This window comes from Monomorium pharaonis, chromosome 10 (genome assembly GCF_013373865.1).
Source record: "Monomorium pharaonis isolate MP-MQ-018 chromosome 10, ASM1337386v2, whole genome shotgun sequence".
NCBI classification, from domain to species: Eukaryota; Metazoa; Arthropoda; class Insecta; order Hymenoptera; family Formicidae; genus Monomorium; species Monomorium pharaonis.
This window is the reverse complement of record NC_050476.1, coordinates 5,783,613-5,811,525: the sequence shown is the minus strand read 5'-3', so window position 1 is coordinate 5,811,525 and position 27,913 is coordinate 5,783,613. Positions and strand designations below refer to the sequence as shown.

Below are 27,913 nucleotides of genomic sequence, written 5' to 3'. Positions count from 1 at the left end.
AATTAATTTTAAGGAACCAAATTAGTATTACGAAAAAGAATGTATATTAAGTTTATTTTAATAACACAGGCATGATTTTGCGGATTTAGAGAGAGAAGTTTTTTGTAATTTTTTGTGCGCTGAGTCTGAATTTGTAAGTAAAACTATTCTATCACAGTGGTCGACACGATTCGCAACTTTCGATTAGATTTCCGAGTCAACGCCCATTGTCCCCCTTGTCGACCACAACTGGTAGCAATGGCTTGCCGATCAGACGTACCATATATAAATTATATCCTTTAGCGAGTATCAAAATGTTTTCTTTTCAAATAATTTTTAATGTTTAATAATTACACATTACAGTTGTATTATTATTAATGTGCATTTTTTCATGCAAACATACCCACACATACACAAAATTTATATAATCCTTATTATAACATTTTCGTTTAAAGCTTTTGTGTCGCAATCACGTGTATTGAATTTTAATGTTAGTTTACTTTTATAATATCATATGTAAAATGATAAAATTGCAATATATATAGAATTACAGTATATATAAAATTGTGAAAACTCATACATATGTTACGTAATATTATTATCCTTATAAAGATATTTATATTATTAAAAAATATTATGTATGTTTTAGAATTTAATTTTAATTATTAAAATAAATTGGCATTGAAATTCTCACTCTTTATCGTTCATTAGATATAAAACAAGGATAGAATGATAAAAAAGTGCGTTAATATTTTTATAACTGCATTCTTATTATGGGTCTATTCAACTATTTCTTAGAAAATAGCGTGTTAGGGATTCAATGGTGCCGGCGGTAAAAGCTTCGATACTTATCGTATTAAAACTTTATCATATTAAATGTTCAAATATTATTTTTGGGTTTTTTTCAAAATTCTTCATGTATCAAACTTGTCACAAATTTCAAAATTTTTCAAAAATAATAAAAAAGCGCAATTTTGGGGCGATTTTGAGTCACATTTTTCTCACAAACTTGACATGATAGCATTTTTCTTTATAGAATTGAATTTGGATAAAAGAACTATAGATATAATTACTCTTCCTTAAATTAAAAGTTTAAAAAGAATCTTCTAAAAAGAAAATAAAATCTTTGCAGAAATCTTTCTATGTAATTCAAGATTTATAATTGACGGTGTAAGTCTAACAGACTCACTGTTAGTTTCCGTTAGAAGGAGCTTTATACAAGTCGTGTGAATTTTATCTTAATCGCGAAATAATCTAACGGTCATTTCACAGAGAATGATGTATCTGTCTAATACCTGTGGTATTCTCTATGTACTTATCGTATCGTGTTTCAAGGTGTAATAACACTACTCACGCAGCTTGACCCGCTTGCTCGACTGCTTGTTGGGTCAAGCGTCTGGACGAGAATGATAACGCAAAAGCAAAGACCTTAAACATGTTATGGTGTATGACCCGTTCGGTTTGCAAAGTGGTAGCGCGACGACACTTTGTCTAACAACAAAAGCCCAAGACAGCGTAATATAAATACCAAGAATAAATATATTATCTAAAATATTTAATACTTTATAAAATAAATTTTCATTTTAAAGTTTTAAATAAATTGAATAAAGTCTCATCTATATGAAATTCTTATCTATTAAACTAATTTTTTCATCGTTTTGAAGTTTATTATTTAATATTTCCATGACTAAATTTTGTTTTGTGTATCAAGATGTTTAATACCTTATGAAAATAATTTATTATTTCAAATAAATTCTCCCGAACAAATTTCGATAAATATGCTATTATTACACATCAAATCTAATTTTATTTATCATTAGAAAAGACATGGAAATCAGATTATTATTGTTACTTTGTAAAGAAAATGTTATCGAAGAAAATAAAATTAATAATCTTTATATCAAAGAATTGTTTTTTATAATTATAATAAATCATGGAAATGAAATTATCAGTTTAGTGTAATCGTATTTCGCACACTGTAAAAAAATTAGATAAAATTATATGAAAACAAAATATTATTAACAAAATAAAATTACACGATTTCCACTCTCTAAATCGGAATTAGTGAAATCTTATTCGCAGTACTATAGTTCAAATTATAATCATCAGTGTTTATTCAGTTCTTTAGTGCTAATACACTGATTCTGAGAGAGCAGTGGAAATATATACATAACTGTGTTGGAATATCGACGTGGCTGCTCAATCGGTTTGGCTCGAGAGGCGTTTGCTTCTATCTTCCGGTCCGTAAACGTCTGCCATGAAAATTTGATATGCGTGTTTCGCATGATTTCTATTTGATTTGTTACGTTCAGTGTATGTATTGCGCTGGACTTTTTCTCTCGCAATCGAGTCAAGGCGTTCGAGTCGAGAGGATGAGGTATCCGTCGTTTCCTTCTCGCGTTGCCTCCGGGCTGGTAAGTCTTTATAAGGCGATCGACGCGTTATTCATATAATTCTGCGGATCTCACACGGAACTTTATCAAGATATGTACATACACGCTCTGCTATCCCTTTGCTAGTTTTCGAGCGGTTACCCGATATTCGCTCTACGAGTTAGCGTTTACTATTACTTTGTAAATCTCAAGCAGTTTTGGGAATAAACAATAAATTATTGTATATCAATTTGAACAGTGCGAACCGCCTATTCTACAATCCGCAAACTTTCTCGTTAACTTCCAAGTATGAACTGCGAACGCTAAAGCCGCGACAAAAACTATATAAACGAATAAAAAAATAAACGTAAATGACAAATTTAAATTGCATTCTCACTGTACATCGTATATATTTTATACTTATTGTTTATGCAACTTTATGTATTTTTTTAGCACTGAACTTTGTTCGGTATTTCCAATGTTAATATGCACAATGCGTATAATTCCGCCAAAGCATACAAAATATTATCAATAAATGTGTACAGAATAAATTATGGCTTTCTCGTTATCAATATTATTTAATCCAATAAATTATTTGTTATTTTTAAAAGTAGTAATAAATAAACAATATTTATTTTGGCAAAAAAGCCAAAATAAATATTATGTGTTTATTACTAAGCGCATTGTGAAATATATTCGAATTTAATTATTGTCAAAGAAAAAATAATTATTTATAAGTATTATGTTAACGTAATAATTTAAACAATTTCTATTTTTGATGATTAACTTTGATTTTTATTTTGAATGAATAAATCGTGCAAAATATTTGCTTTGCCTGTCATCTTGATACGGCAAGGTTTAATGATAAGTGGTAAATTAGTGGTAATAATTAATTAAATAGTTAATTAAATACATAATTATAATCATAAATCACTCAAAAAATGATGTTGAGATGTAATGCAAAGAAACTTATGTTTGCTCGAGTGTAATAATAATACAAATAATAGCGCGTAATGATTCTACTTATATAAAACAGCTAAAAAAACAAAGATCAAAATACGCTATGATCATTTCGAGAAATATTTATTACAAAATAAATTTGTACAAATTCTGTTTATGTATTTCAAATCAATTCCTGTATTATATCATATGTTAAAATTATCGTTTATTTGAAGAGTAAAATATATTTTATTTAAAATATATCTGCAAATTAATTTATTGCGTTTCAAGAAAACAAATATATAATATTAATATATAATTTTGAAAATAAAATACAATAATTAATTATTATACAAATCATACAAATCATCAGATTATGTTAATCAATGCGCAAAACTTTACCTAAGACTTTTATCTTAATCAGTGTCTTATTTTTGTTATACTAGAAAAATGTAGCTTTGTGAAATTATCTTTTCACAAAAGATGAAAAACGTCATTAATAATTTGTTATTATTAATAATCTTTTCTTTATGACAGTCAAGATATGATACCTTTGCTTGTTAAGAGTAACATTTTTTTATTTTCGTTTGCTTTGTTCAGAGTTATATATTTTTCTTTCTTTTTAATTAAAACCAGCATATATTTGATATATATCTTATAAACGTAATCTTTAAAAATTCCTCCATTCAATATAAAATTATACAATTATATTAAAGCATATTCATACATACATATTCATAAACGTAAAATATATAACATCTATGTGTTTTTTTATTGGATATTGATGCATGATAATATGAAAGAATATTTAATTTTTATATTTTATAAAAGCTTTATTCTCGTTAACACAATTGCTTATAATCATAACTTTATAAGAGAAACAAGTTTCAACACTATAAAATTATGTGTGAAAATGTTATATTTTCAAAATTTTATATTTTAATTTAAATTCTTTTCTATTCTACATTAAAATACGTTTTATTAATACAATATTTTTTGTATAACGTCTTTTTCATATGCACATTGCACGATTTTTTATCCTTTATGAAACTTTTATTGATTTCTTTTCTGCTGTGGCTTGACAAAAGAAATTAACGCCAAAAGCATTCCATGAGTTTATCTCCTTGACTAAGTTTATCGAAGCTGTCAGAACTTTTTTGCGCATGAAGCTTCTATTCACGATTCAATGAATGGAGGAGCGATACAATCGGTTTTAAAATGCGGACATATATTTGCGTCAGATAACAGCAGTTAACGGCATAACTTACTGTGATTTACGGGCAATACGGTCGTATTTTTATGGCACACTGTTCCATTAGCTTCGATGTGCATGATTTATGCAAAGTGTTCTTGGCACTCTCCCTCCCTCTTCCTCTCTCTTTCTTTCGCGGAAGGAACAAGACTACTCTTATACGTCCACTCATGAGAGTCGACCGCGTATAAATATACCTTGTCTGCACTCGCTTGTATATCGCGTGTAAAGTTCAGAAGCAGGTAGAGACTTTCCGGGGTTTGCAGCTAATAATTTTCAGAGGTCACCGACAGCTGACCGGGGAAGAACCTGTCGATAGAAAAATGTGTTGTTCCCTCTTTTAAAACTCTAACTAATTGTTAACGAAAGAGAAGTCTAGTCTATCCTTTATTATTTTGCTCAACTCTTTAAAAGTTTTGCGGAGAAGAAATTGGAGATCAATTGCATCACGCACCGCTCTCTTTTTTTTTCGTTACAGGTGTCCTGGGTGCGCAGACGGGGAGAGGAACTTCATTTGCTCACCATTGGCCTGGACACATATGCGAGTGACTCCAGATTCTCCCTGGCCTTTGAGAAGCCTAATGACTGGCGATTGCTTCTGCGCTCCGCTACGGAACGCGATGCCGGCCTTTACGAGTGTCAAGTCAGCGCCCACCCACCATTAATCAGAACTGTCCATCTAGCGGTGTCAGGTAAGTGAGCGCGTCATTGCGTGTGTGTTCATCTGACCGTCCGGGACTTGACTACCTCGAGGCAATCAAGAGCTGCTATTTCCTACTGCTACTAACGATATGCACTTTGATCTGACGACCGCACTGCGGACCGTAAATCATCGTGTTTGTATAGGGTGTCTCGAAGTCGTCGCTGTTATCGTAAAGATATAGATATTAAAAATAAAAAAGATAATGAAAATAAAAAAGAATATATATGAGATTCATTGGCAAATAAACTATTTAAAATCGAGTGTTAAACAGTTTTCGTTAAGAAGATTTTCAGAAAATCACTCGGGCAATGGTTCGACAATAAGAGTATGTGGATTCTGGAGACACTCTGTATGATCAATCCACGAAGCTTTCTGCTTTTGATGTAATTGCTACGACGCTCCAGATTTATCGCAAAATTCATAGCTCATATATTAACGCGAATGGGGACTAATTACGCTAATAGTAAAGATGAAAGGCCATACGTATGAGTGTGCATTATTCTCTTAATCTACTCTTATAAAGTACCGCTAAACTAGGGAAGTCGCTCTTTCCTAGTAGATACATAAGCCGTGTGTCCCGTGGCGCGTTTTCGCTGGACCATAAATCACGGTAGCCACGTCGTTAAGGTCGTCCTCTTCGTGGCATAATGGCGATCTCGATGCTGTAACGATGTTCTCGTGGCGCTCACGTCCCACGCCACTTAATTGGAGACCCGTCTCCTCTCTTTCGGCGTTTTCTTCCTTTTCTTCCTTTCTCTCTCTTTCTCTTTCTCTGTTTCTCTGTTCTCTGTATCTGTATTTTTCTTTCATTATTGACATTATTGTAGCCGCGCCAGTCTCTGATATACGAGTTGCACGACTTTACGTGAGTGTATGCGCTGAAGAAAATCAAGAATACAGAAATGCAACCCCGGCTACATTACTTCCCTTTAGCTGCAGTGCGCGAAGACAATTTAACTTCAATAACGGAGCACAACTTGTTGTAATGCATAGCTCATTATCATCTATCATCTGTGCATAACCGGCTTGCACCGGATAATTCGTGACTGACTTAGCCGACTATCAATGAGTGATTGATAGCGGGCAATATTGCAGTTGTCAGCTGTATTTGATTAATAACGGACGTAAGACTAATAGACACTTTGAAGATCAAATTCGGGCTTTCACCTACAGCGTCCGATGATATCTCTATAGCCTGACGGTTTCAGCTCTCCGTTACGTGTGTATAGTACTTGGGCGAATAGTTCGGCCGAGATTAATGAGATTGGCGCGCGTTGAAAAGAGAACTTGGAACACTTGCCCTTTCAGAATTTATATATTCAAATAAATATACATATGTATGTGTATATATGTATATACATTTACGCGCGTACGAATAAACTGTAAATTTAAATCAATTACGGTGCCACGAACAAGAGTGACGTGTGTCGCGCAGTATAAATTCACGATGACGAGCGTTTCAAAACCGTCGCTGGAAAATCTCTTCTCAGAAATGTTATTTCTTTCTTCCCGGCAGGTAGTTGCGTATCGCGTCTTTAAGAGTCAATATAAGATAACTTGTTTCTTTTTCATTTATGGTTAATTAAAAAGTTTTGGAAACTCAATTATAAATTATAAATCGCATCTGCCTGGTATACAACAATGGATACGGTTAGCCAACATATGCAACGAGAAAGAGATATATATATATATATATATATATATATAGAGAGAGAGAGAGAGAGCTGTACTAATTAAATATAAAATGTATCTTAAGATTCGCATACCTTGTCGTCTTGTACCATGTACCAGTAGAATCTCGATTTGACAAGTGCGCGCGCTTGTTAGACTGCATTACATCGGAAAGAAAATGCAGTGATAAGAACTCCAGAGAGGCACGCGGCGGAAGATGCAGCGACGACGAGGTTAAGAAAAAGGAGAGGGGGGTGAGGGAAAGAGAAGGAAAGAAAGAAAGAGCAGCGCGCGAGGGAGACGAAATCAATATAGGTATGCAGATATCGAACTATTTTTCAGTCACCGTGGCTGCAATAGGGGGTTATGAAATATCTGACCGAAATACCAGGTACCATGGCCGGAATAAATTCCGTGTTCTGTGAAATAAACGGAATATTTCGCGGACCCAACTGGTGGAACGAACGATTGCGGTATATTATTCTTCGAACATATCGTTCGGCTTTCGTTTTAAGTTATAAAGTCCGCTCGAGCGTATCATTTTTCCATAACTTTCGGCCCGAATATCGATACGGCTAGTGAAGATCTTTCTTGTACATTAAGAATCTCTCTCTCTCGAGCAACAGCGTGGGAGGAGCTTGACCGGAGACGTACCCACGGTTTTCTCCCTGCCAATATGATTTTCTAATACGAATCCCTTTATGCGCGTATACAGCATATTCCCTTGTCTCTTCATCCCATGATTCACGCGTCGTAATAAAACTTTGCTGCGCCCGGCTCGGATTTTAAAAGGCAACGATCGCGGGGGCGGCGCTCTTCGAAATTTATTACTTCGTTCTACCGGCAAAACGGGAGAGATCCGCGAGTAACGATTTCCTTTGAGAACGTGCCGATGCGTTCGTTAGCGTCGAGGTTTTCCCGAGCTCTTTCCCCCATTTTTTTTTCCCTCTTCCTTTTGAACTTCTCTCGCGCATTTCCACATCTGGCTTACTCGCTCCGCGCCCTTATCGCGCGCAAAGATTTCTGTAATGACCCGTAAAAGTTGCGACAGCACGTCATTTATTATCGCGACTTTACTTTTCTTTCGTCCTTATCCTTCCATTAATCAAAAGGCCAGTCGTTGTCTCCCGATGAGCTATTTATGTTATCGCGCGCGAGCCAGGACAGCGTTGTTCATTGTTATAGGCATTAAGTGCCGTTCAACGGTACGGTCGGCGCGCGGGGTCCACCGCGCTTACGTGGAAATAAAGTCACGTTACGAAACTTGAGAAATAATTCTTAGGCTGCAGCCACTGTCGCGGCGGCACTGTCCGGGGGAGCTTTATTTCTGGCAAACGTTCAAATAGTTAGGAACTTAAATTCCGCGAGCGATGGCGGCTTTTCCGAGGGCGTAAACTGCTCGTGCCAGCGCCCAGACTCTCGTTTCACCGCCGGTCTACATTGAGCTTTGGCGTTGTGAATTTTACGAGCCTCGAGCCACATCTAATCGGATTTCCATAATGGCCCCATCGATTGATGTCGACTCGGTGCAAAGGAAAAAAAAAACGCGAAATTAATACGCGAGAAAAAGAGAGCGCGCGCGTCTCTTCGTCGCTCCGAGTAAGTTAATGTACAAAACTGAAGGATCGCTTGTACAATAAAGCGCCAGGGAAGGGAAAGATTTCGAAATTTCCCCGTATCCTTTTAATACCGTTGCGAAATCGATTGCTTGTCAGCGAGAAAGCTGCGCCGCACGTGCATCGTGTCTCCCATCGCGAACGTGGCTCTCATTCTGTATTCACTTAATATACCTGAGAAGGGATATGCTGATCCTGATGTGGCTTAGGAATAGCGAAATTTTCGTGTAGACGCGATATATATTGCGCGAGCGCGATCGCCGGGGGGGGGGGGGGAAGAATATTCAAGCGATTAGATCGGGGCGAAGTCGATCGGGTACGTCGAGTTTTCCCGTAGAATGCGCGTTGTACGTGCCATGCGACGCGGGGATTTTTCGAAATTGGTCTTTCCACGGGGACCACACACATTCGTAGACGTACGTACCGTTGTAAAGAGCCGAGAGAGCCGGGCAATGTAAGGATTCTAACGACAAAGCTTATGTCTGTGTGTAATCCTACACACAGAAAAATTTATCATTGTAAGAAAAACAGTTTCTCATTCTTTTTTAGCTTTTTCTCTTTTAAATAATGGTTATCTTTGCGAAGAACATCTCCTTGATCAATAGTCTTAAAATACATCATTTACTTGAAACAATGTAAGATTTAAATTTAAAATAAACTTTTGTGAACACACACGGAAAAAGATGTGAAGACTTGAATTAAATAAGTATCACTTATTTTAAATAATTCATAAGTTTATATATCTGCAAATCTATTGTAAGTTCGTCATAAGTAACAAATTTGTTTAATGTATATTCTGGATTCTAGTAATTTAATACTTCAATTAAGAATATTAAGTTAAAATAAAAATTTGGCTTACTTATTTTTGACATTTCTTTAATTCAATTTTATAATATTCTTCGAGAAAGAGTATAAATTCTATTTTCAAGTAGGGTAAATAAGGATATGATGGCCATACGGAGAAGATGACAAATGGCTATAATTTTTTCAATAATTCATAAATAATGCGTTCTTGTAATTATTTTTAAAGATAATCGATATTTACTGCATCCCAAAAAATTGTTTGCAAATATAGACAAATTTCTTGATATCAAAATGTATCGCTAATTTTTGTATCTGCTGGCATTTTAGCTGTCACGTAGAATTTAAAATTTCTGTTTCTATCAGCTAGATTGATTAGGTGCAATACATATACATATCACAGTATTTGCTAATTATTTGTTTATCTCAGCTAATTTTTACATACATATAATTTTTGTTGAAGTTGCAAGATAATTTTTTTGAGTGTGTAGTTTATGTGCGTATATTACTTGAAATAACAACATTGCAAATATTATATCAGGGTTTTACTTTTGACTTCCTGCAAAGTTTTTCGTGTGTTCATTAAAAGTTGCCAGAACGTTGAATAAATTACAGTTGAGTTATCACAATTAACGTTAGATACATAATGAAGGTAAATTGTAACATGTTATATCTTTTATTTCCTTTTCTATTTTTTTAATAAATACTGTGACTATCTTTTTCTCACATTTTGGATAAGAGAGCTCATGACTTTTTTCGGGGTAAATGTTTATGTATATATTTTATTTAAAAAACGAGAATTAAGTAGCTAATATTTTAAATTTGACATGTACATAGATATTTTTTTATAGTACTGACAAAGTTAAATAGATGCTAAACTTATATGAACATTAATTATTAAAAATGTTAAAACATAAAATTAAGTATGTGGATATAACATTAAATATGTAAAATTATAAGTTTTTTATTATTTTATAAATGTTAAGTACATTAAATATGCATGGCCAACTGTGCCATAAAACAATGGCCATCTTTTACTTAAAAGATGTGAAAGATTGTCAAAGTTTATGTTTCAATACTTTGATAATATAAAATTTTTATTAATTTCTCTTTAATGTCGATAGTGTTACATGCTTTAAGCTTCATAGCTTCATTCATAAGCTTCATTCAGCTAAAGTAATATACCAAACGCTATAAAAAAAATAATAAAAATAAAAGTATGCTTTCCGCATTTAAAAAAACTATGGCCATTATACCTGAGTTTACCTAGTTTTTCTAAAATTTGTGGTAAGTTATATATTATAAGACTGTTATAAAGAAAATACTCCTTGAAGATAACCGTCAGTTATTATAAGGAAAAAAGTAAATTGAGTAATTGCTTTTCTTGGTAGTAGAATAAATACTTTTCTGTGTGTGTGTAACGTGTACTACTCGGCTACGGGGGTTTGCCACTGGCTTTTCCCTTGCCGTCGTACACGGCGCTCTCTCTTCTCACCGGTCGGCTCAGAATAAATCAAGGCGCTTGCCAATACCGGCTTGCGCCATCGCCGAAGGTCTTATTACACAGTCGCGACCGGTCTGTACCCGTCACGCTTATTTACAAAGAAAAGTTTACTTCCCCAGCGCAGTCCATTCTTCTTTTCTTCGCCCGAACCACTTCTCTCATTACAGCGTATCCAAAAGCTGTAATTCACTGTGCACTACGTTTCCGTTAGCGAATGCGACGACTTCGATACGACTTCATCAATCGCTTCTTTAACCGATGATAAATATCCGAACTGTTGAAATATTAAAACTACGTTTATACTACAAATCCAACCGACCGCGGCAATCGGATCGGGAGGTATCAAAAGGGATTATTATCGATTTTCGTGTTACACATTCTGTTCGCGTGCGAAGTTTGAATGGCGAATATGATCGATCGCGCGGTAATCATGCGATCTCCCATCCGTTCTTATTCGCTGCGAAATAGCTTGGCTGCGTTCACAGCCAAGAATCCGTCATAGTAATATTGCCGGCGACAAAAGAACGCTTGCGCAAATTCCGACATGTCGCTTTATCGTTCGCGAAATTACATCGACGAATTCCTGGCGTGGATCTCTCAGCGCCGAGAGAGAGAAAGGGAAGAGAGAGAGAGAGAGAGAGAGAGAGAGAGAGAGAGAGGAGGAGGAGCTAGAAGGAATGGTGAGCATTATATCCTGATGAAACAATGAGTTCCCTCCGTCGCATCAGATCGTTTTTCTTAGGACTTCGTAATAGCGTCGCGTTAGATTATGCTTCGTAACGCTGTATAAACGAGCCGCGCGCCGTCGCGCCGTAAATTTTCACCCTCGGTCGATCGCGCGACAAGATCGAACTTCAAGTAACTGAAGGCTCCGGTTTTTCCGCGAAAGGGAAATTCGAGTCGATAAACGGTGGGGGTGCTATAACGGCATAGCAATTGAGCCTGCCGTACCGATAATTTTCGGATGCCTTAGTCGCTAGCTAACCGACGACGCGGAGGCTTTATCTTTGGTAAATGGCCGTTATCGTTCACTGCCTCTTATCGTATTCGATGTTAGGGATTCTTACTGCCGTGCTCGCGAGTAAACCGGTAAACTCGGAAAGTGCTTACATCAGCGGCATTATTAACGTGAGCGTCCATTAAAACCGATAGACGGTTTGTAGCTAAGCACGCGAGCTTGCGATTTTTCCGTGGGAGTTTTGTTTCCGACCGCGCTGCAATTCTCGCGGGAAACGGTTATAGGCGCATCAACGTTCCAAATAGGGAGGAATGTGAGAAACCATTGGAACGAGGGATGCTGACGAGTTCGAGCGGTTTTTGTGTCGACGCAATTTTATCAGTACCTTCGGTACGCTGACGAGCGTTTCACGCACGATTTCTGCGCGTTAAAATTTTCCGTCTTTCCGATTTTCCACAGTACCCTCGCGAGTGATATTAAAATTGAAGGTTCCCCATGAAAGCCAAACAAGTTCAATTAAAAAAAAAATCTAGGTTTATGGCACTAAATCCCTTTTTTTATCAGTAGCGTGACATCGTGAACAATTTTGTTCCGGTAAGAATCAAACGGGAAATATAAATATTAGTATATAACTATAAGAATGCAATTGTTTTATTGTGTGTACGTTTTAGGATACTTTAATCGCAATAAATGAAAGATTTTGCTACTCGATAATCGTCTCAGAAATAGATAGTAAAAACAGAGAGTAAATATAACATTTTCAGCAAGAACGAAACAAATAAACCTAGGGATTTTTTCCAAGATATTAATCCTAAAGCCTAAATTGTTGTTTATATGTATACCTATTATATGTCTGGAGAAAAATCATCATATTTATTTAAAGAAAAAGTGAAAATGATTTACTTTATATTTTAAATACTTCGTATTTTACATTAATGTTATTAAAAAAGATAAATGTGAAATATTATACATATACAATAAAAATAAATAATAAATATTAAATATAAAATTTTAGCAAACCGAACAAGTCCAGATATTTCTGTTTTTAAATGAGTCTTCAAAAGATTAATTAAAGCTTACAACTTTGTTTTTATATCTATTATACGTATACGTCCCAGGAAAAATTACATATTTATACATAAAAAATGAGATATTTCTTCTTTATTAAAAATTTAATTTTTTTCTTGGTTTTTGTAAAAACTCTTTTGTTGGAATAAGATAACTGTTCTAATTTATATATTGCTTTAAGTACATAGAGGCAATTGATATCCTTATTTTAGTTTTTTAAATGTTTAATAAACGCTCCTTTTCATTATTAGTGAAATAAAATCTTTAATATGTGAAATAAAAAAAACATCAAAAACTGATTTATTTAAATATAAATAAAGCAATATAAAATTGATATTGAAATTAATATTGAACTTATTACTGTTTGTCATTTTCCTGAATATTATTTCACCGATTATTGCCGCTAGTGTGTCTCTATTTACTGCATTTACTTGTATTTATATAACAATTTTGGTTTAATTATTTTTAAAAACATAACACTCTCTCTCATACTTTTTCTATTCATTTATTCTAATACCTACTACAATTGAAAAAAAGCGGCAGTAATTGGGACACTGGCAGTAATTGGGACAGTTACTCTATACAAATGAAACGAAACGGACGTATCGGTGGGCAAAAAAATAGAATTGTATCACGCTTCGCGCGCAGTTTTATTATCTTTTGAAAGGGGAGAGAACGGCGATATATATTCTTAAATGCTCTCTTTTCTGCAAATTTGCTCATTCAACCGTTTCGCATTGCGCATGCATTATCCAATATTCGAATGCGCGGAATCGAGCTGGCAAATCACGGAAGATTGAGATTTGGGACGCACGGCTAGTTCTCGAGCCGCGTAATCTAGATGATAACGCCGAGATTAAGTCGGACACCGAAATACCGGGAGTTAATCGCATTCACGGTACACGCAGTGTCCCAGGAGCGTATAATTATCGCACCCAAGCGTTTAACATCGAACTGGCTGCCTAGGGAGGGAGATTCCTATGGCGGTAGCGAGAATCCTAATTTCTCAGGGGTTCAACGTTAAAATACACTGTAATTCGTTGGTTCTATGGTGGATACTAAAATGAGTTTCGTATCCAGTTGCTTCTCCTTTACCTTACACCTACCACTGTATCCTGTTATCACGTTTCAGGATACTTTTCATCGCGAAGCTACTTTTGCTACTCGATAATTGTTTCAAGAAAGATTTGAAGAGAATAAATCTCTTCTGTAATATAATTGTTTGAATTATATGGGGATTTTGGAGAAATAAGATTAAATGGTCAAAGGGACGATGTAACAGTCGAACTGCCATATGCCAACTGCAGACAAATCGATTGTTAGCTATATAACGGTTGAAATATACATCGGTATAACCGCCACATTCTCATACATTTGGCGACAGCTTTGCGTGCGACCGCTATCATTTAATATCTCGTTAACGTTGTCGCACATGGAGACGCTTGATCGTGCACGCCAAATAACAACCATCCATTAACGCGGCGCCGATCATAAGCGCGGACACGGGTTGCAAGTGCTCGCACCAGCAACGCGAATTATCAATCAGTCACTTCTATCGGCATCCATTAATTAACAATAACATGATTAACGAAAGCGGATTTTCTCTTAATCAACAAGCGCGTTACTGCGATTTATTTACAGGCTCTTCTCTCACGCAGACTTCTCTCTCTCTCTCTCTCTCTCTCTCTCTCTCTCTCTGATATTATTACGTAACTAATTAATTTTCTTCATTGATTGCCGATTATTCTACAGTCGTTAGTAAATAATTGATAAAAACAAAGTATACGTAATAAGCGCTATGTGGTACTATAGTTATCGTACGCGTTCTATTCTCTCTGTCGAAATCATATTAACATAATTATGTATTAATATAATTTTCCCGAACTTCTCTTGCTGTGATGCATTATACGAAATTTGCAGGTCTCGGGGAAAATCGACTTTGAAAGTTCGAAAGTCAATAATGTCGTTGTGCGTTTTCTAAGCTTAAATGCTTTTAGTGATATTGCACGTCATCGAATTCGGATAAACGTTTTTTAAAATGGAAATATGCATAAAAATATAACAATTCTGTTAAAAATTATTTAAACATTTATATTTCAGTCCGTAGATATTTATTGTAGAATGTTATACAAGTATTCTTTTACATATTATTATCCAAAAATTAATTGATATATTATGTATAACAAAGCTAATTAAGCGCTTGTTAATTAGTGATTAGAATTAAATATTAATTTTATAATTATAAATATTACATATTGTAATAATTATACTTTTAAGAAAAAATAGTTGTTTTTTAATCATCTGCTATAATTAATCTTTAAGCTAAATATTAATTTTATATATTAGCAAATATTATTTTCAAATTAAAATTTTTAAAAACATTTTATTTTATTTTTTAAATAGAAATCTATAATTGATTTTAATAATAAAACAATTATTTTGCATAAATGATATTCAACTTACAATGCAATTCAATTTACGATCGCAGTTTCGGAACGTAATCCCGTCATAAGAAGAGGGATACTTGTACTTTACTTATATTCTAGTAATTATCATGAATTTATGATATGTAGTTGTTGATCTGATATGTAGAAGTTTATCTAAATCGAAAGTAGCATAAAGACATCGTTGATCTTTTGATTCTTAAAATTGTTTTTCTCAAAGAATAAAGTCTCGTATGAAGAGAAATTTGTTCTCGGTTGATTTTAAACAAGAAATCACATTCTTTTCGGTCGTATTGTTAATTTGAAGACATTTTCGGTACGGGGTGCAATTTATCTTTCTATTTTATCTTATTCGGAGAAAATCGAGAATTCGTAATGCAATAAGTACAGGGGGTTAGAGTAATTCGGGTTCCGTGGAAGCGGAAGTACTTTCCCGAATGCAAACAGCAACCGCAGAGTCTCTCCGCTGACTGAGAGTTCGCCACGCATATATGATATATATATATATATATATATATATATATATATATCTGTATAGGGTTGCGCGTATTTGCCGTTAAACTGCAAAAGTTGCGTATGTAAATTGAGTCTTCTCTCGTGGCGATAGCTGTGTCATTCGGAACTAGTGCGATTTTGTCGTGGCGCCGTGCATCTGGTCCGTTGACTCTCCGGAATCTTCTATAAATAAATGCATGAGCGCGTACGCATATGTACAGAGAGCGGGTATGATGCATACACGTGTAAACGGGTAGGATATATCGCGCATTCCTAACTCGTTCGTCCGCGGATTGATGCGAGCGTGCAGCATAGTAGAAATGTATACATGGAACCGGTTGTACCGTACCGCGACGATTACCCATCTTCCTATCGTTCATATTCTATTTTTTTTTCCGTGCCAAAGCGTACGTACATATACAACTACTTTTTTTCTCGTATTGAATCACATGTACATATGCATGTAGATATTGTTTCGTAAAGGGATAGAAATAGGTTTGCGAAGAGAGAGAGTCTCGTGTATAGAGAATTGTTTGCATTTTTAGCTTGATTTTTAATTTAGCTTCGCAGAGTGCCACGAAATTGAAAATATACAATACCTACATACTTTTAATACAATTCGTCGATATAATACAGGTTACCGAAGTTGTATCTTTAGATTATTTACTCGGAATATTTCATTTAACCATAGCAGAAACAATCAGTATGCATCTGTGCGAATGTACAGCACTCGCTTACAGTATGAAACTACGATCGATTCTCGTGGGAGATGCAACTACATCGGGTGCATTGTTAATACTCTCCAAGGTATAAACGAAAACAATATGCAGAGAAACTACGAAGAACAATAGTCGGGGAGAATAATCGACCGTGATCGCTGGCATACTTCGCCAAGTAGATATGCCAGCTATTTATTACGAGAAGGATTATGTTTCTCAATAATGAGAACGCAAATATAAGTTAGCAGGGGAATACAAGATAAATTAGTACGTGGAAGAATGAATTATTGATGAGATAGCAATTAATATTTGACACTACTTGCAATTAGCTTGTGTTGTTTTTTATGAGATATTCTATGATTACTATACAATAAAAAAGAACGTGGTTAAGACGATTTATATTTACATTTTGTAATAATAATTTTGTCAATAATCAATATTTTAAACTCAAAATTTAATGTGGCTGTATTCAAAATGTATTGTTCTATCGAGCCTAGTCACAAAATTATGACATATTTATTATTTATAGGATGTTACAATATTTATAAAAATGTGATGGTACTGAATAATAGATTGAAGAGAAGTAGGAGTGGTAATATAGCTCTACAAAAATAGATTTAAAAAATTAGTTTTGTTAAAAAAAACACAGAACATTATGTTATAAAATTATGTATTCTCTTAATTATGTATTTTTTAATAATACTTAATATTACTCAAACTAAAGAAAAAATATTGTAGATTTATGCAAATGTATATACGCACACATAACCTTTCCTTAGATAGACCGCAGTAAAATGAATAAAATGTTAAATATAAAAAAAGATACTTAAAAGTGTACATATATTTGTACGATAATATATTCAAATTAAAAAATAGAACAAGTATGTGTAACTAAATATTAAATACCTTGAAAAAAAATTTTTTATGTTAAAAAGTAACAATATTCTAAAACAAATGTCCGCTATTGCTATGTATTGATATATTAGCGCAACAGTATAACGATGAATTATTAAACAAGTAATTCTATAACTAATTATTATAATTCGTTTTCTATAATAACAGAAATATTGAAAGTGGTCATTACATTATATATCTATAAAAGCGATAATATTACCTTCTCTTCCACTTTTATATAATATTTTGTGTAAAAATTAATTAAAGTAAAAATTCTCCATACAAAAATATTGTAAATTTTTGAAGAGAATATTAATGATTAAGTTATTAATGTTATATTTGTTATAAATTTTCATAGATTATATTAATAAATATATATAAATGATGAATATAAATATATTTATATAAATAAAGATTTATCTAATTATTTAGAATAGATTAGAATTATTTTAAATATGATACGTTAAAATACTTATATTTCAAAATTGAATATTTTTTTTATATAATTAATTAATTCTAAGTTGATTTATTGATTTTTATTTTAAATATAAATTATAATTATCAAATGGAATGAAATTATAATTAAAAAATGGAAGATTAAAATTAAATTACATTACAAAATTAAATGTTATTATTAAATTTTATTAAGTACTAGCTATGCCTTGCCACGCATTGCTGTGGCTCTCTATTCTTATGCTACGTTTTTTTCAAATTTTTTTTGCTTTTGTTGTTTAACTTTCAAGAGCCTTATTGTTGCTCTTTTTATTTTATTTTTGAATAAGCATTTATCTTTAATAAATCTAATATTTATTTATTTACGTACTTCTAACTTTTTTTTCTAAAAGCTGCCATGGATTTAGAAATCCATTCAAAAGACTGTTTTAAATAAGTTCCTTTTTTTCAATAAAATAACAGCCATCTTTATTTTTCTTATTACTTTAATTTAAACACAATAGAAACATTCTTCGCTTCTCCCGGTCTCTCCCGTCTCTCACCGTCTCTCCTGGTCTTTCCCCGACTCTTTCTGTCTCTACTCGATTCTCCCGGTCTCTCCCCGTCTCTTCCGGTCTCTCCCCGTTTCTCTCCGTCTCTCCCGGTCTCTCCCCGTCTCTCCCCGTCTCTCCCCGTCTCTCCCCGTCTCTCCCGGTCTCTCCCGGTCTCTCCCCGTCTCTCCCGGTCTCTCCCGATCTCTCCCCATCTCTACCCGTCTCTTCCCGTCTCTCCCGGTCTCTCCTGGTCTCTCCCTGTTATTCCCGGTTTCTCTCCGTCTCTCCCGGTCTCTCCCCGTCACTCCCCGTCTCTCCCGATCTCTCCCCGCCTCTCCCGGTCTCTCCCCGTCTCTCCCGGTCTCTCCCTGTTTCTCCCCGTCTACAAAATTAAATGTCATTAGTAAATTTTATTAAGTGTTAATACAATTTCTATTAAAATTTAATATTTTTATTTAAATAAAATAATTATTTAAATAAATTTTATTTATATTTGTAATACTTATGTAAAATATAAAGTTTTAGAACAATTTAACGACATAAAATACAAAATCTTAATTTTGTTTTAAAAAATGTTTGGAAAGAAAAAAAAATGAAATTATATTCTTCAAATAAATAAGTACAATCCTTGTTCTTTAAGAAAATACGTTCGACAATTGTATACAAATATATGATTTACTAAAATTAAAGAAAATTTTCTTTTTTAAACATATTTTTTCTCAATGTATAGAATCTACATCTTAAATTTTGTACAACATTCAGTTTTTACAGATGTCCACTACACTAAATTAAAATAAAAAAATAATTTGTCACTTACGTTGCACAGCACCAGAGTTGCAGTATAAACTACATTGAACTTTGTAAAATGTAAATACATCAAAATTACCAGAGCACCGAAAATAATATTTCAGAATATAATTCGTGTACATGAAATAATAATTGTAAACAATTCCTCAGCAACAAGCAAAATGATAATCAACGAATTACCCCATGGTTGCTCCGCCGTGGTCCGATATTTTTCAGAAATCTGCCTCCTTTCCGGTTCCTTTGTTGCGTTTAAATTATACAAAAAGACAGTTAATTATATACGTTGAATTGCAAACTATATATGACGTTTTAAACGATATTTTTCGATTTTAATTCTACGCAACACATGCACTTCATCATTTCAAAGCGGGTAAACAATGCGAAGAAGATAAATCGCGACGTATCTTCCTTGATAAATAACGCCCTACGACACACTTCATTCATCACAGAAGTTAACTATTAATAATTGTTAATCGTCAAGAATATTCGTATTTTAAGTAATGACGATACGATAACACAGCATATCTGCTCGAGTCTCAACGTACAAATGATAGTATTCCAACTTTACGTAACGCGCTATTTATCATGTTAATAAATACCAAAGTCGCGCGTGTTAATTAGATACTTGTGTTATCACATCCTAAAAAATTTAATACTTTATCAAACAGATTCGCACTGAAAGTATTCTGATTAGTAATACAGGTAACCCTCATGATTCATGACCGCGGCATGTTAAATGTTAATTATTGATAGGTTATAACAAAGCGTTCGCGAATGATTCAAATATTAATTAAATATTAATCTAAATATTGTATTAAGTTATATTTTTAAGAGAAGATTATTTTTTAATCACTTATTGAAGTTAATTTACATATTTTAACGTTAATTTAATACGTTTTGGTGTTAATTTTACGCGAAAAACTGAATCACACACATAAATGCTTTTCTTTACACTTTAATTTGAAGTGTATTAAGAAATACGAGACTGCGGAAATGATTATTATTTGAAGATCGCTAATGAGTGTTTTAATCGAATCGTACATATTATCAAACATATGTTAAATGAAGTAAATATACAAATATGTATATTAATTTGATGCGCGGCAAGTACGCCATGTTACTCTCAGTTACCTTGTTACAATTATCTTTATTACTTCCAATATCGAGAATATAAATGATTGTTATTAATGAAATAATTATTTTGCATAAGTAATGTATTCATATGAAATATAAATGCTATTTGACTTACGACTAATTCGATTCATGACTGAAATTTCAGAAAGCTCGTGGTAAGTGATGGAATACGTCTATTACGGGTAATATTCATAGTAGATCTTTAATATCGTCTTCAAACTACGATCTTCAAACGTTGTATAATCATTTTATTAGTTGAATGGAGTCTTAAGACTGTATAAGTAGGCTTAAGATCTTCAATATAAATTCGCAATTATGAATATTACTCTCCGTATGTTACTAAAACAATTTGATCCGATTTGTATACGTCATTCCGCTCTCTAAAATCGGAGAAAACGATGGAAAACACGTTTAAATCAGTGAGAAAGCACGAATAAAAAAAAAAACCCCGCTTATCGCGATGAAACAGTAACTGCTTTAATTATCGTCGACTCAATATTCAGATTAATCAAGTAGAATAGTAATTGCTATTTGTTGATAGGGAACGATAACGTTCGCTTGTCGCGATCATGTTACGCGAAATAATATTGCCGCGTTACGGGCGACGTCGAGCTTGAAATTCGTGGAAAACGGATACCGAGCTGTTTTGCACGAACAATGTGCCGTATGCAAACAAAAGATCTGTTGCGTATCAAGGCCAGAGCGTTATCATTCGCACGCCGTGAAACTCGCGTGCCGCAACGATATTATTTCTCTTAATGTGACGAGCGCAAGTGAACGTCATTGTTCCCCATTTAGAAGCAACAATTACCGTTCGACTCAATCAAAATTAACTACATATCAAGCGAATTATTTGTCGGAACGGGCGTTTCGTAATACACGTAATTTATTTATTTCGTTATTGAAACTTAAGAGATTGGAGCCGTTACGAAATAGGTGCGAGCAATTTTTCTCGATATTACTTCTCGTTACACGGTAGTGACAAACGTTAGCGTTTCCCGATCACTAGTAGCTCAGTTCCTTTCGATTGAGTAAAATCGCACATTGATTTCTTTTGACACGTAAAAATTTAAGGACGCTAAGTTATATAACTTGCATCTCCATCGATATTTTTACGTTAGAATATTTCGACTATAATTAATTTAATATTGATTAATTAAATTTTAATTTAATTTTAATCTTCAGAGAGTGCATTATATTAAAATATCGTACGTCACTTGTATTCTACATTTATGGGATATCCGTATAAAATTGAAAATTGTTAATTTAAAAAGCAGTAAGGAGAGAGAAAGAGAAGGGGAGAGAGAGAGAGAGAGAGAGAGAGAGAGAGAGAGAGAGAGAGAGAGAGAGAGAGAGAGAAATACGTATACGTTTAAGTGATTAACCGTGTAATAATTAGTAGACTTTTCAAAGTTTGTTACGTTTTAACGAAATAAAATTCAAAGTTAGAAGCAAAAAGGGCGTTAATGCAGTTAGATAAAAAATTAATAAACTTTTAACGTTTAATATGAGTTTTAATTCCATTTAAGTTCTATTAGCCACACCTGGTTGGCTTTAACAGGATAGTAGGGAGAAGGCAACTTTCTTTATTATGGCTTCGTGTCGAGAGAGTAACAGATAATTAATATTTTCCATGGAAAATGCGCGACCGCGTGTGATTAGCTGCAAATAGTGCATGAGGCAAATTTCACAGTGGCATGCAAGGTGTAATTGGATTCGGAATTGAATACATCGAGTTTTGAATGCATCGAGCTCCTGATATATCATGCGCGTACACCGTCGATATTAACATACAACTTTTTGCGCGGTGACATGTTTGTGGGCACTGTTATTAAAAAAAAATAATAAAAAAAAAACATGGCACGGCGACGCGCATTTCCGTAATGATGTTTTTCTGACCGTAGCCCGGCAGCTTGGCGCACCGCACGGCGACGCGCATTAGATCTTTTCATGGTGCACCGACTTCGGGCAAAGCTTTTAGCTCGCCAGGCTGATTTACGAAATGGCAGAAGGCCCTTTTCCAGCAACGTTTCACGTCGCTCGTCTCGCGGCTGGCCGGCGGCGGCGTTGTTCCCGACCGATGCAGCGCGCAACCGGGGCTGTGGCTCTTCTCCCTCTTTCTCCCATCCCTCCTTCGCTCGCGACTACTGCCTCGTTTTTCTCGGTTTCGCTCCGGTAAATAACGTCGGAGTAGGTTTGGCCGCGGTGAGAAAAATTAATGCCCGCCGCGGGCCTAGTGGTTCTTGAAGCTTTGCTGGATGGTTAGTAATGGCATTACCGTCCTGTTGTAGGCCGCGCCATATTATGCAACCGTCTCCGGCACGAAATACGGCGGTACCTGTTGGCTGAAACTGCGAAGCGGATTTTGCGTTAATACGTAATACGCGCGTATTATCGAAATAAAAATCCGACGGCATTATTTTCTTGGCCGATAATTTATTCTTGACGGTTTTTTTATTTCGTCGAAATTATGAAGCATATTTAATGTAATAATATCACGCGATACCGATTTAATTACGTTATTAACTGGTACGCGTTCAATCAAGCGATATTATGAGCTTGATGTTATTATTTATATTCATTGTATCGAAAGCTTAATGCGCGCTGTGGACATATATATTATATTTGTATTATTCATGTAAATTTATGCATCTGATGCCCGCAATCGCATACAAGCTCTTTCATATTTTCTTGGTACTTCATTAATTTTAATGCGCATAATGAACACTTTGACACATGCTACTCACGTTAAGGATTTTCGTAAATAATTTGCATTCATAATTCCACTTTAATACATCTGAGCGAGGAAGTTGTCGCGATAGTTTCGGATTAAATCCGAAAGAGAACGAGCGAGAGGGAGGTCTGTACCGTACGTGACGCGGGGAATCCGATTGCGGAAAGCGAACGCTTTCGCACGGCCAATTTTTAAGATTCACGTCTCGGGAAAAGCGGTGGAGTTCCTGCGATTTCCGAGCGTCTTGGGAGCGCCGACGAGGCGGATGCGTGTGCTCTGGGACGGAGAAAGCGCGCGCGCGCCCTCGAGAACAGACGGAAAAGGAAGAAAGGGGAAATAGCGAGGAAAAGCGAGCCGAATGCGAGCCGCGCGCGGTGTCATTCGCGGGGATAGTGCCTTCTATTACCGAACTTTTAAAGCGTCTTTGAGCAATATTGTCTTCGCGGCGCAAGATAGAATGCCGCCATTTCGCCTTCTGCCTTCCTTCTGCCAGCCTCGCCATTTCGTCCTCGCATGCCGCATCCTCCCGTTCGCTCCTCGTTGCGGCACTCGCCAGACAAATGGCGACGAGATCGTTTCAGAACGTCGTAATCTTAACTCCACTGTGAAACGAGTGGCTCTTTGGATAAAATATAGATTTTGTAGAAAAAAATTTGGAGCCAAATTGTTTTCCTCGACGTCTTGTCCTCAGGGCGGTCGTTTGTCATTCGTTGTGTTCTCAGAAATTTAAACGTTGTAATTTGTAATATAATCGGGAAGAAATGTTTTTACAAGAAAAAAACAAAAACTACACTTGTCGTTTAACTAGCAAAAATATTTAAGAAAATATTACAATAAGATTTTAAAATAATAAATTGCAAATCAATTTATATTTGTTAAATTTATACTACAGATTTGATTAAACTATTATTTTTCACTTAAAAATGTAATCATACTGTAACTATGTTGTTTTTATTTGTTTATTGGTGCAGTGACTCTATTGTAAGTCAAATACATAGAGAGAGAATAATCTTTTTTATTATTCCCGAGATAATCGAATTTGAAAATTGGTATATTTTGACATGAAATCTGAAATATCTCGTAAACTATTTATTTTTAGTTAACCGTACTTTAATACCTTTATGCAAATAATAACGAGATAAATCAATTGCTATAAAAAATTATGTAAATACATAATTGCCTTTACAAAAAGTATGTTAAATATAATTTTTTTTTGAACAACTGTATTTACACCACATGATCCATCTTATTAGTCTATGTATAAATAATGATATTAAAGTACGATTATCAAAAAACGAAATTGTACGTTATATTTTGTGTTAAAAATATGTCAATTTTTTAATTTGATTATCTCGAAAGTAATGCATTATACGTAATTTTTTTTCAACATTTTTGACTTATTTTTTTGTGGAGTCATCTTCCCGGTTACGTTATGTAAGATGTTCCATAACCTTTTTTCAGATTATGTTGTGCAGAGTGTACCGTAACTGATGATACAACCATCATGGTAAAACATTCTTTAGCGATAAAGTTTTCAAAATAAAAATTCTATTAAGACAGAATTTAACTAAAATGAATTATAACTATTACGACTGTTGGAATTATATTTATAAATTATAATATATAATTTAATTACAATAGCAAAATATCGTGTCTACAACCATATTCACTGTCGTATTTACTGAAAGGGCTTTTTGGTAAGCAGATCGAGTTGCTCTCAGCACTTTTGAAAACGTTACTTACATGTTAGATTACCTGATGGAAGTGACCTGACCCGAAACGTGACTCAAACAAGGGTTTATTCTGACAAAATTGTGCACTTGTAAGGTGTTTGTTCCGCGCTCAGTTTTATCCGTTAACATATATATGCGCTTCTGAGTGATTCGTACGAAAAATGCGCGTGCCTGGTTGGAGAACAGAAAACCCTTTTCGGAGGATTTATCCTCTCCGAGATGAAACAGTCTATATATATTATTCCAACTTGATCTTTCTATATTTCTTCCTATGGCTTTCGCGATTCTTGCACGCTTCCGCTTGCTGCGGAGATTTGTAAGTGTAATCCATACGGATTGGAAAAAAAAAAAAAAAATGAACGACTCCTAAGCGAAACATTTTTTCGGGATCACAATTATTACAACGTTTTCCTTAACTGTCGATGTCCAGCTTATCGGGGAAATACAAATAATCGTAAAATAATCACGGTTTCAACTACATTTAATGGGACACCGATCATCTTCTAGGTGATAAACATCCGGAACGCGTTGTTCTTTTAAATGCTGATCTTATCACAATCACGTGCGCTACAATGGAAATAAGAGTTAAATTGCCAAGGGCGTGAGCGTATTTTCGTTTTTCTCTTGCCTCAAGCGGAGGTTGTCTTTTTGGTTATCGAGGATTTATCCTCTGAATGTGTGCGAGCCATCGATTCCTCTTCCTTACTGTAGCAAGGTTAAATCGAGCATCCCTCGTGAGCGCTGTCAAGCCGCTGCTACCCTTCTCCACCGAGTACGACTTTTATTTTATCCCGAAGCATTTTTCTCTCCCGCGCCAGCGTCCCGCGGAGACGAAAAACAGATACGGCGTTGTCTCGAGAGGTGATAGAGTTTATCAAGATGTCTCTTTGTCTACGCTCGAAAGCAATCCTGTATCCTGCGCCTGGTTTATCCTCGATACGTTGCGTTCCGCTGTCAGTGAAAATTACGCAAATCTCACTTACGATTGGTCGATACTTATCAGTCGGATTAGGAGGGCTTAATCAGCGAAAGAAGCGACGGCGATTATAATGGGGTGCTGCCCGGGTTGGGCAGTGCGTACGTATCCCGACCGTACATATAGCGTATCAGGCATATATATCTCTCGCTGGGCGATACATCCTACGAGGCAGTTACGGGAATTACGACCCTTCGGGGGTTGATAATTCTGTCTGTCCGCGTGCGGAGTTCAGACGATGGATGCTTCATCGCAGAGCTGTACACCGTTCTTGAATCTAGCCGGTATGAGCGCAAGTGCCCCTGAAATTTATGTTCCTATTGGGAATGATCGTTTCTCTTGCATCGTTACGTTTGAAACGCGCATCCTCGCGCGACTCGAATGCGGCATTGACAGTTTCCTTTGTGCAACCGGCACTCACCTTATCTCTTTTGGTCCATTCGTTCGGCTTCTGCAGTCGTGAAAAGCGTCTTTAAGCACTTTCGAGACAAACGTGCAGTGTTATTCATAAAATTGCAATTACTGATAAAGATATGCGGTCGTACGGCAAGTGAATTATTTATCTTTGATTTCGTAACGCCAACTACCGTTGTTGTGCAAAGTGCATTCATGAAAGGGATGCTTTTGTTTTGGATAATATTTTTATATCCATTTTTAAGAATTAGAAGATAACTATAAATTCTTTAACTGTAAACTTGATACATTTACTTTTTGTTTGCATGTCTCTTTACAAATTTTTGCCGAACATTAAGAAAGATATTTTTGGCAACTATTTGCAAATATGGGCGCATGAAAAATATCGTCTCACTGTTGCCATGTGATTTAAGATGCAGAAATTATCGAAAACAAAAAATTCAAATAAATTTAGTTATAAGTGTAATTTTCCAAATTCTATAATCAAGTTCAGAAATTGATTTTTACAAAGTTGGGGTACTTTTGAAAAAAAATCCTTTTTTACTTTTGTTGTCGAAAATCGAAAAGTTAGGTAAATTTCTGATTGTAGTTTGGATGAGAGAGAAAAATATAAATATCTCCTAAAAAATTTTGAATTAATGGGATTAAAACTAGATGAGTTATCGCGATAACAATTTTAAAAAATGTTGTTTCGGAGAAAACTCGTTAAAAATTTTGCAAACAGTTTATAAGTTCATAAGTTAATAAAAACTTTTGTAAATCTCACCTTTAATCTGCTCTCTCTCTCTCTCTCTCTCTCTCTCTCTCTCTCTCTCTCTCTCTCTCTCTCCCTCTTTCTCTCTCAATCAAGGTTTACACTATTGAAAATACCTAAAAAATAATAATCAATTTATAAAACCTGAAAACAAAAATATTCCTTTAATTAACAATAAAAGCGTTGATTCTATCTCTTAGGTATGTATTATACAATTAGAATTACTAATAGCGAATTCGATTGGACGCATTAGTGCACACTGGTGCACATTAAAGCCGTACACCAAACCGTACGCCCAATAAACGTAAAGATATGTAATATATGATATGTCATTTCTATACTTAGATTATATTAGTGAACAGTGGCTTTAATGTGCACCAGTGCGCACTAGTGCGCCCAATCAAATTCGCCATGATATTATAATTTATAAAGCATTCTGCTTGCAATTGAGAGATTACTATTTTTTTTTTGTGATGTTAAATTCGAGAGAGATTGTACTGATAGTTTTGCAACAATTTACTCATTTCGTAATTTTATAAAGTAGGTTATTGGAAATACGTAATAAAAACTGCGAAATAGCTGGTGATTAAATTTTTTAAATGTTTCGAGCCTTAAAAAAAAAAACAATATGCCAGTAATGATTTATTGGAGAAGCCTTGTTTTCACTAATTTCACGTTTTTAATACAGATTGACTATAATTAATATCATTAATACGGTTATTGATAAAAGGATTTATTGTGATTTCATTGAAAGCCTCAGTGTGAGCTTTAATTAGTGCCGGGATAACGATAATACGATATAATATTTGTCGAAATACCAATTGTTTGAAGTTCTAATTAATATTTATAATACGTTACGACAAAGTGTAGCTCGTGTAGCTGCAACTCAATAAATTTTACGATATCATTACGCAAAGACTAAACTAGGACTCAACGGAATAAAATTCCAAGAGTTAATAA

At 34.6% G+C, this 27,913-nt stretch overlaps 1 protein-coding gene and 2 long non-coding RNA genes across 13 annotated transcripts in view; 1 reads left to right on the top strand and 2 right to left on the bottom strand.

Annotated features, from left to right (window-relative positions):
• The window catches only part of LOC105832935 (peroxidasin), a 164,417-nt gene that overhangs the window by 71,931 nt on the left and 64,573 nt on the right, over positions 1 to 27,913 (top strand). For all 10 annotated transcript variants that reach the window (XM_036292637.1, XM_036292635.1, XM_036292633.1 and 7 more), the window contains one exon: positions 5,021 to 5,234. In XM_036292637.1, the coding sequence (XP_036148530.1) occupies positions 5,021 to 5,234 (214 nt within the window). The remainder of the gene's footprint in view (positions 1 to 5,020; positions 5,235 to 27,913) is intronic.
• LOC118647557 lies at positions 42 to 5,135 on the bottom strand. The gene is made up of 2 exons (XR_004964753.1): positions 4,997 to 5,135; positions 42 to 4,851 (listed from the first exon to the last, which is right to left on the bottom strand). It is a non-coding gene; the product is annotated as an uncharacterized LOC118647557 (long non-coding RNA).
• LOC114255406 overlaps positions 24,031 to 27,913 on the bottom strand; it is a 56,427-nt gene continuing 52,544 nt past the window's right edge. For both annotated transcript variants that reach the window (XR_004964751.1, XR_003626692.2), the window contains 2 exons: positions 26,966 to 27,069; positions 24,031 to 26,236 (listed from right to left, as the gene is read on the bottom strand). This is a non-coding gene — a long non-coding RNA (uncharacterized LOC114255406). The remainder of the gene's footprint in view (positions 26,237 to 26,965; positions 27,070 to 27,913) is intronic.